We start from the raw sequence: 18,314 nt of genomic DNA, 5'->3' as shown, positions 1-18,314 counted from the left end.
ACTCCTTAATTTTTTTTTTTTAATGATAGGATAGTAAGACTAGGTTAAAAACGTGTATGGTGGACGTTGTGACATTAGGTCGACATGTTTCAGCCTCTGTGTGCCAATTGCGAGGCTTTCCTCAGGACCAGGGATAATGGCGGTATGCACACACTAAGGTGCACCCTAACGTATGGCCAATTGGAGAACTGGTTTACTCACGGTTCTGAAAGACACGCCTTCAGTACTTCTGAATGCGTAGCATATCTGCAAGGCAAAAGGAACAATAACATGCTGATACACAAGACAAGACACACATAGACAAATCGCCTTGTGCACAATTTTAACAAATGAGCGATAAAGTACAGCGTATCTGTGTTTTCTATGTAGAACAGAAATCCAGATGGGCCCAATACCCAGGATAGAGGCCGGAAGATGGGAATCAGGGCCTGAATATCCCGTATCCGCTGTTCCGGAGGATAAGCCCGGAACTGCTACGAGTCCAGAACCGCTCCGATGAAGAGGAGCTGCTGAGAGGGACTCGGATGCGACTTCGGCACATTGATGGTGAACCCCAGCGAATGCAGGAGGTCGGCCGTAGTCTGGAGGTGGAAGACGACTGCCTGGGGCGTGCCCGCCTTCAACAACCAGTCGTCGAGATAGGGGAAGACTGGAACCCCTAATCTGCGCAGATGAGCTGCGACCACCGCCATCACTTTCGTGAACACCCGAGGGGCACTGGTGAGGCCGAAGGGGAGCACGGTAAACTGAAAGTGCTCCTGGCCCACCGTGAACCGCAGGTAACGCCGGTGGGCCGGCAGGACGGGAATGAGAAAATAAGCGTCCTGCAAGTCCAACGCTACCATCCAGTCTCCAGGGCAGCCAGAACCTGAGCTTAAGTGAGCATCTTGAACCGTTCCTTCCGGAGGAATACATTGACGCTCCTGAGGTCCAAGATAGGGCGCAGGCCCCCTTTGCCCTTCTTGGGAACCAGAAAGTAGTGGGAATAGCAACTACGACCTACTTCTGGACCAGGTACGTGCTCGATGACCCCCTTGGCCAAGAGGGCCGTAACTTCCTCCCGCAGAAGATTCAAGTGATCCCCCGACATATGGTGGCATGGCTGGAGTGGTCGTCTCGAAGGGGAGGGAGTAGCCCCTTCGGACGATTTGCAGCACCCACCGGTCCAACGTGATGGAACGCCAGTGGAGCAGGTGATGGCGAACTCTGCCTCCCACTGGCGGCGTGGAATGGGCCTGAAAGCACGGACTAGGAGGGCTTTGAGGCGGATGCTGCCGGGGTAGATGTGGACTGACCGGCACGTGACCCCCAGTACCGCCTCGGCAGAATCCACGTCCGCGACCGCGTGCAGGTTGGGTCTGCGGCCGGTGGCTAGGCGGACGTGAGGGGGTGCCCCTTCCTTGGCCACGAAAGGGACAAAAAGCTGAAGTTTGTGGGCGCAGGTCCGAGAGGCCCAAGGACTTGGCCGTAGCCCGGAAGTCCTTGAAGCGCACCAGCGCACTATCCGCCTTTTCGCCAAAAAGGCGACTGCCATCAATGGGCATATCCATGAGGGTGCTCTGGACATCCGCTGAGAAAGACGTGGACCGCAGCCAGGCGTGGCGGTGAAGAGCCACTGTGGTTGACATCGCCCTACCCAGCGAGTCCGTAGTGTCTAGTCCACATCGGATATCATGTCGCGCTGCATCCCGCCCGTCGGCAAGAGCCTGGGCGAGCCGTGTCCGGGCCTCCTCCGGACACTGGGGCAGCACGTCCTCCACCGTATCCCACAGGAAGTGAGAGTAACGATCCAAGAGGCAAGCAGTATTCAAAGACCGCAGTCCCAAACTAAGGGAAGAGAACAGCTTCTTACCGAACTGTTCAAGCCTCTTGGATTCCCGATCCGGGGGAGCGGACGGGAAGGAGGACTGGCAAGTAGAGGCCTGGATAACCAGGCTCTCGGGCGTGGGGTGTTGGGACAGAAAGCTGGGGTCACCCGGTGCAGGGCGGTGGCGCCGGGCCACGTTCCGATCCACAGGAGGTACCGTGGAGGGCTTGGACCAAGTGCCCTTCAGAACGTCTACGAGTGCCTCATTAAACTGCAGCAGAGGCTCCGAGGAGCTTGCTGACGGTTGAAGCACTTCAGTGAGGAGGGTAGTCCTCACGGCCACAGCAGGCAACTCCGGCCCAAGGGCTTCGGCCGCCTTGCGCTGCACCACGGAAAATGCAGTACCCTCCTCCGAAGCCACAGTCGGAGGAGAGATGGAGCCAGTGACAGGGGAGGTGTCCAGACCACTGGCATCCCCCAGCTCATCTGCCCAGTCCTGTGATAAGTTGGCCTGCAAGGCCAGAGGGTCCTTAGACCAGTCGTCACCGTCATCCGATTCCTGGTAGACCGGTGGAATGATCGGAGCCGGGCGAAAGATGAGATTGCCACCCATCGGCGTCGGACACGGCGCCAGGCGGCGCCGCTCCGACGCTGGGCCCGGACTGAACCGGGAAACGGCGTCGTACGAAGGCGGCGCCGGAGGTGGTACCGGAGGCGACGCCGACGGAGGGGTCGGCCGGCGTCGCCTGGGATCCAGGCCTGGATCCCGCGGGGACCTGCGGCGTCGGGACAGGAGTCGACGACGGGGCCGGAGCCCCGCTAGGCCCCCCTAGTCGAGACCGCGGGGCCCGAAGACGCGCCGGCAGGCGTCGACGGCGGAGCCAGGCCTCTCATGGCCGAGAGGAAGGCACTGATCTCCGCCGGAGTCGCGTTGGTCCCAGGGACCGGCGGGTATGGGGATGAACGCGACTCCTGCGGCTCCGATGGAGCTGCGTGGGTGGTACCACCCGAGCCCTCAGCCGAGTCGCGCGACCGGCGAGGGGAGCCCGAAGAGCGATGTCGCCTCTTGGACTTCTTACCATGCTTTGACTTACCCGAAGACTTGGAACCGGATGAGTGGTGGTGACTGCGGCTCCGCGACCGGTCCCTCGACCTCCTCCTCAACCGGGACCGTGAACGGCACGGAGCAGACTGCCGGTACTCCAGGAGCTTGCGGGACCGCTCCCGCCTAGCCTTCGAAGTGAGGGCCCGGCAGTCGAGGCATGACTCGGAATCGTGGTCAGCCCCCAAGCAGAACAGGCACCGGCGATGGTGGTCCGTAACCGACATCGGTCGGTGACAGGAGTTGCAGGGTTTGAACCCGGGCTTCCTACCGGAGTCGAGTCGACAGAGACCAAAAGAGCCAAAAAAATGTAGTCAAAAAATGACTAAGGGGTAAGCTCTTCTCGGATCGGCGCTGTCTGGCGCGGAAAAAAGAAGAACTGACGTCAGCGCGCGAGGGTGGCGTCTAAGTACTCCGACAACGTCATCCCGGCGCACGACGCCGACGACGGACGCGGAGCCGCAGACGACGCCTAGCGTCGTGCAGGGGTATTGCTGACGAAAAACTTTCCGGATCCAGCCTGACGCCTGGGGATATTCTAAGGTGAGGAATCTAACTAACGTGTTTCTTTCAGATACTCTCTCTATGGCCAAGAGTCCTGACTTTTTCATAAAGCAAGTTCAGGTGGTCCTCCATCAGCTGGTCGTAAGTCGGAGGCATGGAGAGAGGGGCAGCCTCGAAGGGGAGGGAGTAGCTCCTACAGACTATCTGAAGAACCCACTTGTCCGATGTGATGTTTTGAGAGTGGTGGAGGTGATAGCTGATCCTGCTACTAACCGGCCGCCCATGATATTGAAGGACAAAGACTTGGAAGGTTTAGAGGCTGCAGGGGGAGGAGTGGACTGAGTGGACTCTGGCCGCCTGACCCACGGGGTCGAAAGGAGCAATGCCCAAGGCCGCGCACAGGATGCTCTACTTGCGTGGTCTTGTGGCTGGCAAGGCTGAGGTGGCGCCTATATAGGTGTTGCAGCCATCACATCCGGCGCGGACAACTCCCACAATGGCACATAGAGCCGACCGATGCTACCTAATGGCGCGCAAGGGTATTGCTCGAGCAAAAGTCTTCCGGTTCCAGCCCGACGCCTGTGAAATTCTAAGGTAAGGAATCTGCAGCTAGCTGATTTTGCAAAATGTGCTAGCATTGCCAATGCGGACAGATTTGGCTTGTACTGTCCATTTCAAGCCAAACATATTGGCTTTGCCAATGCCTATTATTATCTGTATAACAAACTAGTGTGAACTCAGTTTTTCTTTTCCCTTGAAGAACCTCCCACACCCTCCTAGTCAACACAGCACTAAACGAGTCACTCTGAACTTGAACTGTGCAATCCAGGATGGTCCTGGAGTTGCTGACCATCTCAAGGTGAACTGTCACACTGACAAATGGTTAGCATCTACAAACAAATATTCTGTTTTTAGCATACCACATTACCTGAAAGCCTTGACCTGTGCAATTGCAGACAAATATTCCTTGCTTCTTAAAGTTTCTAGGAGACAATGAATAGCTGTTTCTGTATCACACTGAGATGCCGCAGCTATTTCAGCTTCTTCTACGCCACTGTCGGAGAGGGATTCAGCTTCTTTTAAGTAAGACTCCAGGGCTGCAAGCTCTTCAGACATATTTATAACCTAAAAAAAAAATGTTTTAATTGATACTACGAATACAGCCCAAGCATGTAAAATATTCAGAGGAAAATACATACTAATAGATTAAATAGATTTAGCTTTTGTATGAGGCACTCACATGAACCAGATCAACACACTTATAGACATACATTTTCACAAAGTCCCACAGAATTCAGGTAACTCATACACACAGATCACCACACATATGTATTAAAGGAAACTTTCATAACATAGAAACAATTCGGCAGCAGAGCAGTGGGTGATGGCGACTTACAGGAGCATTGAGTAATGAGCACTGAGGATTGCAAAATAAACGTGGCTTCTTTAATTGACTAATTAAGACATACCCTTCAATTTTTGCCAATTTGCACTTAACAGGAATCATACAGTATGGAATCTTGCTTTAAATGAACAAGTAACTTACCTTCGGTAACGCCATATCTGGTAGAGACTATCTAGATGCAGAGTCCTCACTCTAGAGTAATTCCCAGGTGTCAGACTGGATACCGAAACCTTGATGAGCAGTATCCCTGTGTGCCGGTAAGTGTTGTCATTCGGTTCAAAGTGGCATTATCAGCGCAAGAAGTGAAGTGTGAGGTGCCTACATAGGCACCACCCCAGTACACTGACGTGCGTTTCATTTTGCGACTTTCTAAGCCAGAGGTGTGGAGCCACGAGGAACATTGACCACTGGTGTGCGAAGCTAGGGCCCTTAAAAGGGTAAACACTTTAATCTGTTTGGAGAAGTTGCAAGGGTCTGTAAGAAATATGTTGCTAGATAGAGTCTCTACCAGATAAGGCATTACCAAAGGTAAGTAACTTGTTCATCTGAGAGAGACTTCTGGCTGCAGATTGCTTACCTTAGAATAGATATCCAAGCAATACCTCCCCGGAGGTGGGGTTGCGATACGAGATAGACTAAAAAGTCTTGTAAGACCGCATGTGCAAAGTAAAAATCATACCGGACCTGACTGTCCAGGCAGTAGTGCGCAAGGAAGCCCACACTTCTGCCTGACAGATATCCAGGATAGGAACTGCACGGGCTAACAGTGGTCACAGCCGTGGCTGTAGTAGTGCACAAATCCTCAGGGGTTGCTTTATGGCTAAATCGTAGCAGTTAATCATCCACCCGGAACACACAAGTGAGATCAAAGTAGAAAGATAATGCTCATTTTCGAGTCTCACCTTTTCTTAAGAAGGGTATCTTCTCTTCTTTAGAGGGGTGAGGTGGAGCGTAAAAGGTGGGCAGAGTGATGGACTAGCCTACATAGAAAGGAGTTACTACCTCCAGTAGGAAGGATGCTCAAGTTTGAAGGACCAGTTTGTCTGGGTAGAAAATAAGGTACGGAGGATTTCTAGATACTGCCCGCAACCCACTCACCCTCCAGGCAGATGTTATCGCCACTTGAAAGGCCGTTTTGATGATTAGGAATATGAGTAGGCATTTATGGAGCTGCTCAAAGTGAGCGCAAATCAGGAATATAAGAACCAGGTTGAGGTCCTACTGAGGCATAAAAAAGGCGATGGTGGGAAAATATGCTGGAGACTTTTCAGGAACTTATGTACAATAGGGGATTTGAAAAGGGATAGCTGATCTGGTAACTGATGAAATATCACAGCATAAAGATAACCTTTCAAGGAACCAAAAGCAAAGCCCTGCAGAGGCAAGGAAAGAATGAACAGAAGAACTTGAGAAAGGGGTGCAGAGAGAGGATCAACATGTTTATCGGTACACCATGTTACAAACTTGTTCTAACAGCAGGCATATATCGTCCTGGTGGAGGGACACCTGGCTGTCAAAATAACATTGCAGACTTTGGAATGAAGGTTAAGGTGTTAACTGTAGCTGCCCAATCTCCACACACGAAGGCGAAGGATGTTCAGGGTCGGGTGCAGAACCCTGTTCTGTTGCAGCGACGGAAGATCCTCTTGAAGAGGCAGAATGCTCATGTTCAACACCTCGGGATACCAGACTCTCCATGCCCAATGCACAAGTTACTACTTGTGTAATGATATAACTGTAAGAGACATTAGTTATACATTCCTTACCTTAGAATATCCCCAGGCATCAGACTGGACCCGGAAAGTTTTGCTAGCAGTACCGCTGCGCGTCAGTAGGTGGCGCCGTGCGGCACCGCGTTCGTCGCTGGCATCGTAAGCGCCGAGATGACGTCACGGAGACTACTTAGGCGCCAACCATGCAAACTGACATCAGTTCTGTACACGACTTTCCGCGCCAGGAACATAGAGCCGTGCAAGTAACTGACCACTGGTGCCAAGAAACTATGGCCCTGAAAGGGATGACCTTAACCCTAGAAATCAGTTCGCAGAACGGGGATGATGGGTGGGGCGGTAAGGAATCTATCACTAACTAATGTCTCTTACAGATATATCGTTACACAAGTAGTAACTTGTGCATCTGAAAGAGACACGTTAGTGATAGATTCCTTACCATAGAGTAGATACCCCAGCAATACCAACCCCGGTGGTGGGTCTGCGAATAGATTATACCAGAAAGTCACGGAGATCAAAACGGCCAAAGAAGCTGTCTCCGGACCTGATGAACAAGTTACTTACCTTCGGTAACGATGTATCTGTAAGAAACATTAGTTAGTTAGATTCCTCACCTTAGAATATCCCCAGGCATCAGGCTGGATCCGGAAAGATTTTTGTAGCAATACCCCTTGCGCATCGCTAGGCGTCGCCTACGGCTCCGCGTCCGTCGTTGGCGTCGTGCGCCGGAATGACGTCGGAGTACTTAGACGCCGCCCTCACACGCTGACATCATTTCTTGTACATAGCTTTCCGCGCCAGGAACGCAGAGCCATGCAAGAGACCGACACTGGTGCCAAAAAATCTAGGGCCCTGAAAAGGATAGCCTTAACCCTAGATGTCAGTTCGCAGAACGGGGAGGATGGGTGGGTCGGTGAGGAATCTAACTAACTAATGTTTCTTACAGATACATCGTTTCCGAAGGTAAGTAACTTGTTCATTTGAAAGAAACACGTTAGTTGGATTCCTCACCTTAGAATAGATACCCCAGCAATACCAACCCCGGTAGTGGGTCTGCGAACCAAGATCACACCAGAAAGTCCTGGAGAACAGCACGGCCAAAGTAGCCATCTCTCCGGACTTGGCTGTCCAGGCAAAAGTGCTTGGCAAAAGTGTGCAGTGAAGCCCACGTCGCCGCCTGACAGATGTCCTGCAAGGGGACTCCCTGGCCCAGGGCAGTAGTAGCCACTGTGGCCCGGATGGAATGGGCCCTCAGCCCAACAGGAGGGTCCTTTTTTGCCAAGGAGTAACACATTTTAATACACAACACGACCCACCGTGAGATGGTCCGTTTGTGTACTGCTTTCCCCTTCTTAGCTCATACGTATCCAACAAAAAGTTGGTCGTCCACCCTGAACTGTTTGGTGCGGTCCAAATAAAAGGACAGCGCCCGTTTTGGGTCCAGAGGGTGGAGCCTCTCTTCCTCTTTTGAAGGATGCGGAGGCAGAAAGAAGGTGGGCAACGTGACAATTGCCCGATGTGAAAGGGGGTCACCACTTTTGGTAGAAATGAAGGACGAGTCCGGAGGACAACCTTGTACGGATGAACCGAAAGAAAAGGAGGCTTAGATGACAAAGCCTGAAGCTCACTCACCCGTCTAGCCGGGGTGATAGCTACCAGGAAAGCAGTTTTCAGGGTCAGAAGACGAATGGGACAATTGTGAAGAGGCTCAAAAGGAGCGCACATCAGAAAGATCAGAACAAGATTCAAGTCCCGCTGAGGCATTACGAAGGGGACAGGAGGGAACATGTGAGTAATGCCTTTGAGAAAACGGGAAACAACAGGGGACTTGAAAAGAGAAGGCTGATCAGGAAGCCGTAAGAAGGCAGAGATTGCAGCAAGATAACATTTCATTTCAAGGTGCCCAGAGCAGAGCCCTGCTGGGCCAAAGAAAGAAGAAAGAGGAGAACCTCAGAAAGAGGGGCGGAAAGGGGAACCACAGCCTTTGCTGTGCACCATGCCAGAAATTTGTTCCACCTGCAGGCGTATACAGTTTTAGTGGAGGAACGCCTGGCTGCCAGAATGACATCACAGACTTCAGGAGGCAAGTCAAATGGCATCAACTGCCGCCGCTCAATCTCCACACATGGAGGTGGAGGCTGGACAGGTTCTGGTGGAGGACTGTCCCCTGCTGCTGCGACAGAAGATCCTCCTGAAGAGGCAGCCGGATCGGGGGATCAATCGCCATGCTGAGTAACTCGGGATACCAGTATCTTCGTGCCCAATCCGGAGCCACAAGGATGACTTGGGCCCGGTCACGCCAAATCTTCTTCAGCACTCTGGGTAGAAGTGGTATAGGCGGAAAATGCGTACAATAGACCGCAACTCCACTCGCGACGAAAAGCGTTGCCGCCTTGGAAATTCCAACGCACAGAACTGATGACATTGCGCGTTCTCTTCGGCGGCGAATAGATCTAACCAGGGCTCTCCTCACTGCAGAAAGAGACCTTGCATCACGTCCGAGTGCAGACGCCATTCGTGATCCATCGACTGAGTTTGTTCGCCCTGGCGTTCAGAGATCCTGCCAGGTGTTGAACCACCAAGGTGATGCCCTGATGTTCCAGCCATGTCCAAAGGCGCAGAGCCTCCTGACATAGGGTCCTTGAACCCACCCCGCTCTGTTTGTTGCAATACCACATGGCGGTGGTGTTGTCCGTGAACACCTGCACCACACTTCCCCGGACAGAGAGAAGGAATGCCTTTAGTGCAAGATGGATCGCCCGAAACTCCAAAAGGTTGATATGGAGTCGGGACTGAAGGGAGAGGGATCTGCCATTGACCCAATCGCGATTCGTGAGTCACCCTGCAATTGTCGTGCAGTGCCCTCCGAGATCTGGACATGATCGGACAGGTTGCCCTGATGCTGTGCCCATTGGAACTTCAGGTACCACTGCAGAGCCCGCATTTGCCATCTGGCATGTGGCACCAGCAGGATGCAGGAGGCCATCAGGCCCAGGAGCCGGAGGGTCATCCTGACTGAAACCCGGGCTAGAGGCTGAAAGATCGGAATCATAGCCTGAATATCCCAGACTCGCTGCTCAGGAGGATAAACCCGAAACAGCGTTGAATCCAGAAACGCTCCAATGAAGGGGAGCTTCTGAGAGGGACTCAGGTGCGACTTTGGCACGTTGATGGAGAACCCCAGCAAATGCAGGAGGTCGGTCGTAGTCTGAAGGTGGTTGACGACTGCCTGGGGAGAGCCCGCCTTCAGCAACCAGTCGTCAGGGAAGACTGACACCCCGACCTGCGCAGATGAGCTGCGACCACCGCCATCACCTTCGTGAACACCCGAGGGGCGCTGGTAAGGCCGAAGGGGAGCACGGCAAACTGAAAATGCTCCTGAACCGCAGGTAATGCTGGTGGGCCAGCAGGACAGGGTTGTGAAAATATGCGGCCTGCAAGTCCAACGCTACCGTCCAGTCTCCAGGGTCGAGGGCAGCCAAGACCTGAGCTAGAGTCAGCATTTTGAAATTCTCCTTCCGGAGGAAGCGGTTGACGTTCCGAAGATCCAAGATGGGACGCAGACCCCCTTTGTCCTTCTTGGGGACCAGAAAGTAGTGGGAATAACAACGACTCCCGACTTCCGGCCCAGGAACGAACTTGATGGCCCCCTTGGCCAAGAGGGCCGTAACTTCCTGCTGGAGAGTTGCCAAGTGGTCCCCCGACATGCGGTGGCACCGAGGTGGCATGGCTGGAGGGGTGGACTGAAAGGGAAGGGAGTAACCGTTGCGGAGGATCTGCAACACCCACTTGTCCGATGTAATAGCCTGCCAGTGGGGGAGGTGATGGCGGATCCTGCCACCCACTGGCGTGGGGTGCTCCACGAAGCTCGGATTAGGAAGGTTTGGAGGTAGAAACAGCGGGGACAGAGGTGGACTGACCCCGAATCTGATTCCCAGACCCGCCCCTGTGGAAGCCGCAGCCACGCTGAGGCTGGTTCTGCACAGGCTTGCTGATGGAACGGGCCTGGGCGCCTCTGCCGTGGCCACGAAAGGAACGAAAACCAGGAGTGGCTGGGCTTTTTGCGGAAAGACCTAAGGACTAGGCCCGCGAGTCCTTAAAATGCTCCAGTGCACTGTCGGCCTTATCATCAAAGGGCATGTCCATGAGTGAGCTTTGGACATCTGGCGAGAACCTGGTAGATCTCAACCAGGCATGGCGACGAAGCGCCAAAGTCGTAGAAATCACCCTACCCAGTGAGTCCGCGGTGTCCAAACCACACCGAATGGTGACAGCTTGGGACAGCACAGCCTGAGGCAACAGCTGTGCAACCGTATCCCACACAGCGTGGGAATAGCGACCCAATAGGCATGCGGTGTTCACCGACCGCACCCCCAAGCTGGCCGAAGATAACAACCGCTTACCAAACTGCTCCAGATTCTTAAGAGTCCTTATCCGGCGGAGCCGTGGGAAAGGCACTATGTGACGTCGAGGCTTGGATAACCAGGCTCTCAGGCGTAGAATGAGTGGTCAGAAAAGCAGGGTCACTGGGCGGTGACGCCTAGCGACATTCTTATCCACAGGGGCCCCTGTGGCTGGCCGCGACCAAGTGCCCAGCAAGACACCAGTGAGGTTGTCGTTAAATGGTAGCAGGGGCCCCGACGAAGTGGACACCGCCTGGAGCACTTCAGTGAGAAGATTAGTTTTGAGGGCCACCGTAGGAAGATCAAGGTTGAGGACCTCAGCTGCCCGACAGAGCACCATCGTATAGGAGGCGCCCTCCTCCATGGTAGGCGGGGGAGATGGCAATCCCCGTGTCAGAGGAGATGTCGCCTGCATCCTCCAAGTCATCCGCCCAGTCCTGCTCGGAGTCACACCGACGGGCAAGAGGGTCCGAGGACCCCTCCAAGTCTTCCTCCCCTTCCGTCGCAGGTGGCACAGACCGCGGCACTAGAAGCAGGAGCCGGAGAAGGAACAAATGGCGCCGGCTGGGGCCAAGCCGGCACCGTGTCTCAATGCGGATCCCGGGTAGGAACAAAATGGTCCTGGAACCTGGGCAAGGGTGGAACAAATGGCACCCACTGCGGCGCCGGAGGCGGAGCCGAGTGTGGCGCTGGGGCCAGAACCGGCAGCGCTGGACCTTGGGGCCGGAGTCAACGGCGCAGGATCCTGAGGCACCGACGCTGGATCTGCCGGAGGCCCAACAGGATCCGAACACTGGACCGCGAAACCCGAAGGCGCACCGGCGGGAGCCAGAGGCCTAAAGAGGCGATCCATGGTAGCAACAAATTCTTGCACCTGTGCGGGAGTTGCCGACGGACCCGGGTAAGGTGGGTAGGCGCGGGACTCTCGGGCTCCGAAGGAGCCGCAGGGGCAGAACCCCTGTCCCCCTCGTCTGCATCCGGGGACCGACAGGGGGACGTCGGAGAGCGAACAAGCTTCTTCGACTTCTTTTTGTGTCGTCTCTTACCCGAATCAGAGGGTGAAGTCTTGGAGTCCGAGGAGCGACGACTGCCCCTGGACCAGGAACGGTGCTGGGACGAGTGCTGGACCTCCAGCAGCTTCAGGCGCTGCTCCTTCAAGGCCTTCGGGGCCATGGCCCGACAAGGCCGGGAGTCGTGGTCGATCTCCAGGCAGTAGAGGCAGACATCGTGGGGGTCCGTCACCGACATATTGCGATGGCAGGTCCCACAAGACTTAAATCCAGGCATCCCTACGTGCACCAAGGAAACCAAAATTGACAAAAGTCTCAAAAAGGGTAGTCTAAAAGTGACTAAGATACGTGCTCTAACAGGATCTGCGCTTTCTGGTGCGGAAAAAGAAAAAACTGACGTCAGCGCGCATGGGTGGCGCCTAAGTAGTCTCCGTGACGTAATCTCGGTGCTTACGACGCCAGCGACGGACGCGGAGCCGCATGACGCCACCTACTGACGCACAGGGGTACTGCTAGCAAAACTTTCTGGATCCAGTCTGACGCCTGGGGATATTCTAAGGTAAGGAATCTATCACGAACGTGTCTCTTTCAGATCCGGAATTACAAGAATGACTTGGACCTAGTCGTTCCTGATCTTCTTAAGAACTCTGGGCAGGATATGGTATTGGAAGAAAGGAATACAAAGAGGCCAGAGCTACACTCGAGACAAAGTGTATCCAAATGAGAGCCGCCTTGGAGACTCCAGCGTGCAAACTGATGACATGGTGCATTCTTGGTGGTGGCGAATAGATCTAGCCAAGTCTCTGCCCACCCTTGAAAGAGACCTAGCACCACATCTGGGTGGAAACAGCATTTGTGATCTGCTATGCATCGATGGCGGAGTTTGTCCACTATGGTGTTCAGAGAGCCCATCAGGTGCTGAACAACCAGGCAAATGCCCTGACGTTCCAGTCATGTCCAGAAACACAGGGGCCAGGACCCCATCCTGCCCTGTTTGTTGCAGTACTACATGGCGGTGTTGTTGTCTTAACATCTACACTAGCCTTTCTTTGATTGAAGGAAGAAAGACTTTTAATGTGAAATGGATTGCTTGGAACTCCAATAGGTTGATGTGGAGCTTGGATTCCGCTGGAGACAAGAGTCCTCTGGTCTCCACCTCAACCAAATGGAAACCCGAACCCAGGAGTGACGTATCTATGACTACACTCCGCTCTGGTGGATAAAGGGAGAGTGGTCTGCTACGGGCTCATTTGTAGTTCTGCAGCAACACTGCAAGTATTTTGCAGTTCCCTCCGAGATCTGGGCCATGTCTGAGAGATTCCACTGATGCTGTGCCCACTGGAACTTCAAGTCCAACTGCAGAGCACACACATGCCAACGGGCATGCAGCACAAGTAGGATGCAGGAGGCCATGAGGCCCAACAACCTCCGAGTCAGTCTCTCAGAAATCCAGGGTAGGGGCTGAAACATCGGTATCCTGAATATCCTGGACTCACTGCTCTGGAGGATAGGCCTGAAACTGCACTGTGACCATAACTGCTCCAATGAAGGGAAGTGTCTGAGAAAGAGTCAGGTGTGACATTGGCACGTTGATAGGGAACCCCAGCAGGTACAGAAGGTTCACTGTAGTCTGGAGGTGGAACACTACTTCCTGGGGGGACGTCGTATTCAACAACCAATTGTCGAGATAGGGTAAGACTGGCACTCCCAATCTCCGCAAATGTGCTGCAATCACACCATCACTTTGAACACCCAAGGGGTGCTGATGAGGCGAAAGAGGAGCATGGCAAAGTGCTCTTTCCCTCCCGTGAACCACAGGCAGGATGAGGATGTTAAAGTCCAATGTTACCATGCAGTCTCCTGGGTCCAGGGCAGACAGAACTTGAGCGAGCCAAGCATTTTTAATTTCTCCTTCTTGAGGAAGAGATTGAGAGGGTGCAGGTCTAATATAGTTCAGAGGCCTCTGTCCTCCTTTGGCACCGGACAGTAACAGGAATAGCAACCACGACCTACTTTTGATGTCGGCACCCTCTCTATGGTTCCCTTGGCCAAAAGAGCCAACACTTCCTGACAGAGTAAGGAGAGATGGTCCTCCATCAGCCGGTTGTGAATGAGTTGCATGGGTGGAAGGGTGATCACAAAGGGGAGGGATTAACCCATTTTGGTTGAGCTGCAAAATCCAATATTCTGATATTACTGACCTTCAGTAGTGCGGGTGATGGCGTATCCTGCCCCCCACTGCATACCCATGATGGCTGGAGGGCACACTAAAGGGGTTTGGTGGCTGCAGCTGCCAGGAGGTTGGTGGCCTGACCCTATTTCAGCCTATCTGTTGAATGCGGTCTGTGGGAACCACGTCCTCGGCCAAGAAAATGTTGGGCAACCTGCTGGACATGGTGGCTGCGAGGATAGAGATGCCGTTGAAATTCCCCTCTGTGGCCCTGAAAGGGGAAGAAGGTGGAAGGGGTTGGCTGAGGGTCACAGAAAGGCACACGGACCTGGCTGTAACCTTGCTGTCGTTAAAGTGCCGAGTCAGCCTTCTCACCAAACAAGCAGGAGCCATCAAAGGGCATGTCCATGAGTGAGGCTTGGACATCCCCTGAAAAAACAGTGGTTCTTAACCAGGCATGGTGCCTAAGGGCCACCAACGTTAAAATCGCTCTGCCCAGGGAGTATATTGTATCTAGCCCACATTTTTTAGTGAACTTGGCTGCAACCCTCCCATCAGAATCTGCTTGAGAGAGTATGGCTCAGGCCTCGTCCGAGACCATTGGCAGCAGAAAAGAACATTCTCTTCCCGAACGTATCCAGCATCTTGGATTCCTTGCCTGAAGGGGGTGGTAGAGAATGTGCAAGGGGTGATTTTGCAGGTAGGAGCGTGGACCACCAAACTCTCCGGTGTGGGATGCTGGGTGAGGAAACTAGTGTCCCCTGGGACAGGGCGATGATGGAGGGCAATTGACCTGTGAACAGGAGTCCATGTGTATGGCTTGGATCAGGCCATGAGCAGGACATTGGCAAGGGCTTCATTGAAAGGGAGAAGTGGGTCCAATTGAGGGGTTGAAGAACAAGTTACTTACCTTCGGTAACGATGTATCTGTAAGAAACATTAGTTAGTTAGATTCCTCACCTTAGAATATCCCCAGGCGTCAGACTGGATCCGGAAGATTTTTCGTCAGCAATACCCCTTGCACGTCGCTAGGCGTCGTCTGCGGCTCCGCGTCCGTCGTCGGCGTCGTGCGCCGGAATGACGTCGTCGGAGTACTTAGACGCCGCCCTCGCGCGCTGACGTCAGTTCTTGTACATAGCTTTCCGCGCCAGGAACGCAGAGCCATGCAAAGACCGACACTGGTGCCAAAAATAAAATCTAGGGGCCTGAAAAGGATAACCTTAACCCTAGATGTCAGTTCGCAGAACGGGGAGGATGGGTGGGTCAGTGAGGAATCTAACTAACTAATGTTTCTTACAGATACATCGTTACCGAAGGTAAGTAACTTGTTCATCTGAAAGAAACACGTTAGTTAGATTCCTCACCTTAGAATAGATACCCAAGCAATACCATCCCCGGTGGTGGGTCTGCGAACCAAGATCACACCAGAAAGTCCTGGAGGACAGAACGGCCAAAGAAGCCATCCCTCCAGACTTGGCTGTCAAGGCAATAATGCCTGGCAAACGTGTGTAGCGAAGCCCACGTCGCCGCCTGACAGATGTCCTGCAAAGGGACACCCCGTCCCAAAGCAGTAGTAGCCACTGTGGCCCGAGTAGAGTGGGCGCGCAGCCCAACAGGAGGGTCCTTTTTTGCCAAGGAGTAACAAATCTTGATGCACAAAACGACCCACCGAGAGATGGTCCGTTTGTGCACAGCTTTCCCCTTCTTAGCACCCACGTATCCAACGAAAAGTTAGTCGTCCACCCGGAACTGCTTTGTGCGGTCCAAATAAAAGGAGAGCGCACGTTTTGGGTCCAGACGGTGGAGCCTCTCTTCCTCTTTGGAAGGATGCGGAGGCGGAAAGAAGGTGGGCAAGGTGACAGACTGCCCAAGATGAAATGGAGTCACCACTTTCGGAAGAAAGGAGGGACGAGGCCGAAGGACAACCTTGTCCGGATGAACAGAGAGAAAAGGAGGCTTTGAAGATAAAGCCTGGAGCTCACTCACCCGTCTAGCCGAGGTGATGGCTACCAGAAAAGCAGTCTTAAGCGCCAGCAGACGAAGAGGACAATTATGAAGAGGCTCAAAGGGAGCACACATTAGAAATGTGAGAATAAGATTCAAGTCCCACTGAGGCATTACAAAAGGGACAGGAGGGAACGTGCGAGTAATGCCTTTTAGAAAGCGTGTAACTACAGGGGACTTGAAAAGAGAAGGCTGATCAGGAAGCCGCAAGAAGGCAGAGATGGCAGCAAGATAACCTTTCAGGGTGCCCAGGGCAGAGCCCTGCCGGGCTAAAGAAAGAAGAAACAGTAGAACCTCAGAAAGAGGGGCGGAAAGGGGATCCACAGCCTTTGCTGTGCACCATGCCACAAATTTGTTCCACCGGCAGGCGTATACCGTCTTTGTGGAGGGACGCCTGGCTGCCAGAATGATATCACAGACTTTAGGAGGCAAGTCAAATGGCATCAACTGCCGCCGCTCAATCTCCACGCATGGAGGTGGAGGCTGGACAGGTTCGGGTGGAGGACCGTCCCCTGCTGCTGCGACAGAAGATCCTCCCGAAGGGGCAGACGTATCGGAGGATCGGTCAACATACTGAGTAGCTCAGGATACCAGTACCTTCGTGCCCAATCCGGGGCCACCAAGATGACTTGGGCCCGGTCGTGCCTGATCTTCTTCAGCACTCTGGGCAGAAGTGGTATAGGCGGAAAGGCGTACAACAGACCGCAACTCCACTCGTGACGAAAAGCGTCGCCGAGTGAGTGTCGCCTTGGAAATTCCAACGCGCAGAACTGCTGACATTGCGCGTTCTCTTCGGTGGCGAATAGATCTAACCAAGGCTCTCCCCACTGCTGAAAGAGACCTTGCGCCACTTCGGAGTTCAGACGCCATTCGTGATCCATCATGCACCGGCGGCTGAGTTCGTCTGCTCTGGCGTTCAGAGAGCCCGCCAGATGTTGAACCACTAGGGTGACGCCCTGGTGTTCCAGCCACGTCCAGGCTGACAAAGGGTCCACGACCCCACCCCGCCTGGTTTGTTGCAATACCACATGGCGGTGGTGTTGTCCGTGAACACCTGCACAACACTTCCCCTGACAGAGGGAAGGAAGGCTTTCAGTGCAAGTCGGATCGCTCTCAACTCCAACAGGTTGATGTGGAGACGAGACTCCGCCGGAGACCAGAGGCCTCTGATCTCCGCCTCTCCCATATGGCCACCCCATCCCAGGAGGGACGCATCCGTCACTACGACATGCTCCGGTTGGGGAAGGGAGAGGCTCTTGCCCTTGACCCAATCGCGGTCCGTGAGCCACCACTGCAACTGCTGTGCAGTGCCCTCCGAGATCAAGACATGGTCGGACAGGTTGCCGTGATGCTGGGCCCACTGAAACTTCAGGTCCCACTGCAGAGCCCGCATGTGCCGCCTGGCGTGATGCACTAGTAGGATGCAGGAGGCCATCAGCCCCAGAAGCCGCAACACTAGCCTGACCGAAACCCAGGATAGAGGCCGAAAGATGGGAATCAGGGCCTGTATATCCCGGACCCGTTGTTCCGGCGGATAGACCCGGAACTGCGCCGAATCGAGAACCGCTCCGATGAAGAGGAGCTTCTGAGAGGGACTCAAGTGTGACTTCGGCACGTTGATGGAAAATCCCAGCAAATGCAGGAGATCCGCCGTAGTCTGGAGGTGGGAGACGACTGTCTGGGGCGAGCCCGCCTTCAACAACCAGTCGTCGAGATAGGGGAAGACTGGAACCCCTGATCTGCGCAGATGAGCTGCGACCACCGCCATCACTTTCGTGAACACCCGAGGGGCACTGGTGAGGCCGAAGGGGAGCACGGTAAACTGAAAGTGCTCTTGGCCCACCGTGAACCGCAGGTAACGCCGGTGGGCCGGCAGGACGGGGATGTGGAAATATGCGTCCTGCAAGTCCAACGCTACCATCCAGTCTCCGGGGTCTAGGGCAGCTAGAACCTGAGCCAAAGTTAACATCTTGAACCTTTCCTTCCGGAGGAAGGCATTGACGTTCCGGAGGTCCAAGATAGGGCGTAGGCCCCCTTTGCCCTTCTTGGGAACCAGAAAGTAGTGGGAATAACAACCACGACCTACTTCTGGGCTCGGAACGCGCTCGACGGCCCCCTTGGCCAAGAGGGCCGAAACTTCCTCATTGAGAAGATTCAAATGATCCCCTGAGATACGGTG

General features: G+C 54.1%; 1 protein-coding gene across 19 annotated transcripts in view; it reads right to left on the bottom strand.

The window, feature by feature from the left end:
• FRYL (FRY like transcription coactivator) overlaps positions 1-18,314 on the bottom strand; it is a 2,516,714-nt gene that overhangs the window by 51,689 nt on the left and 2,446,711 nt on the right. For all 19 annotated transcript variants that reach the window (XM_085642132.1, XM_085642134.1, XM_085642126.1 and 16 more), the window contains one exon: positions 4,342-4,538. In XM_085642132.1, the coding sequence (XP_085498258.1) occupies positions 4,342-4,538 (197 nt within the window). The remainder of the gene's footprint in view (positions 1-4,341; positions 4,539-18,314) is intronic.

This window comes from Triturus cristatus, chromosome 2_2, assembly GCF_964204655.1.
Source record: "Triturus cristatus chromosome 2_2, aTriCri1.1, whole genome shotgun sequence".
NCBI classification, from domain to species: domain Eukaryota; kingdom Metazoa; phylum Chordata; class Amphibia; order Caudata; family Salamandridae; genus Triturus; species Triturus cristatus.
The sequence above is the reverse complement of the archived record's forward strand: the minus strand, read 5'-3'. Positions and strand labels throughout refer to the sequence as shown.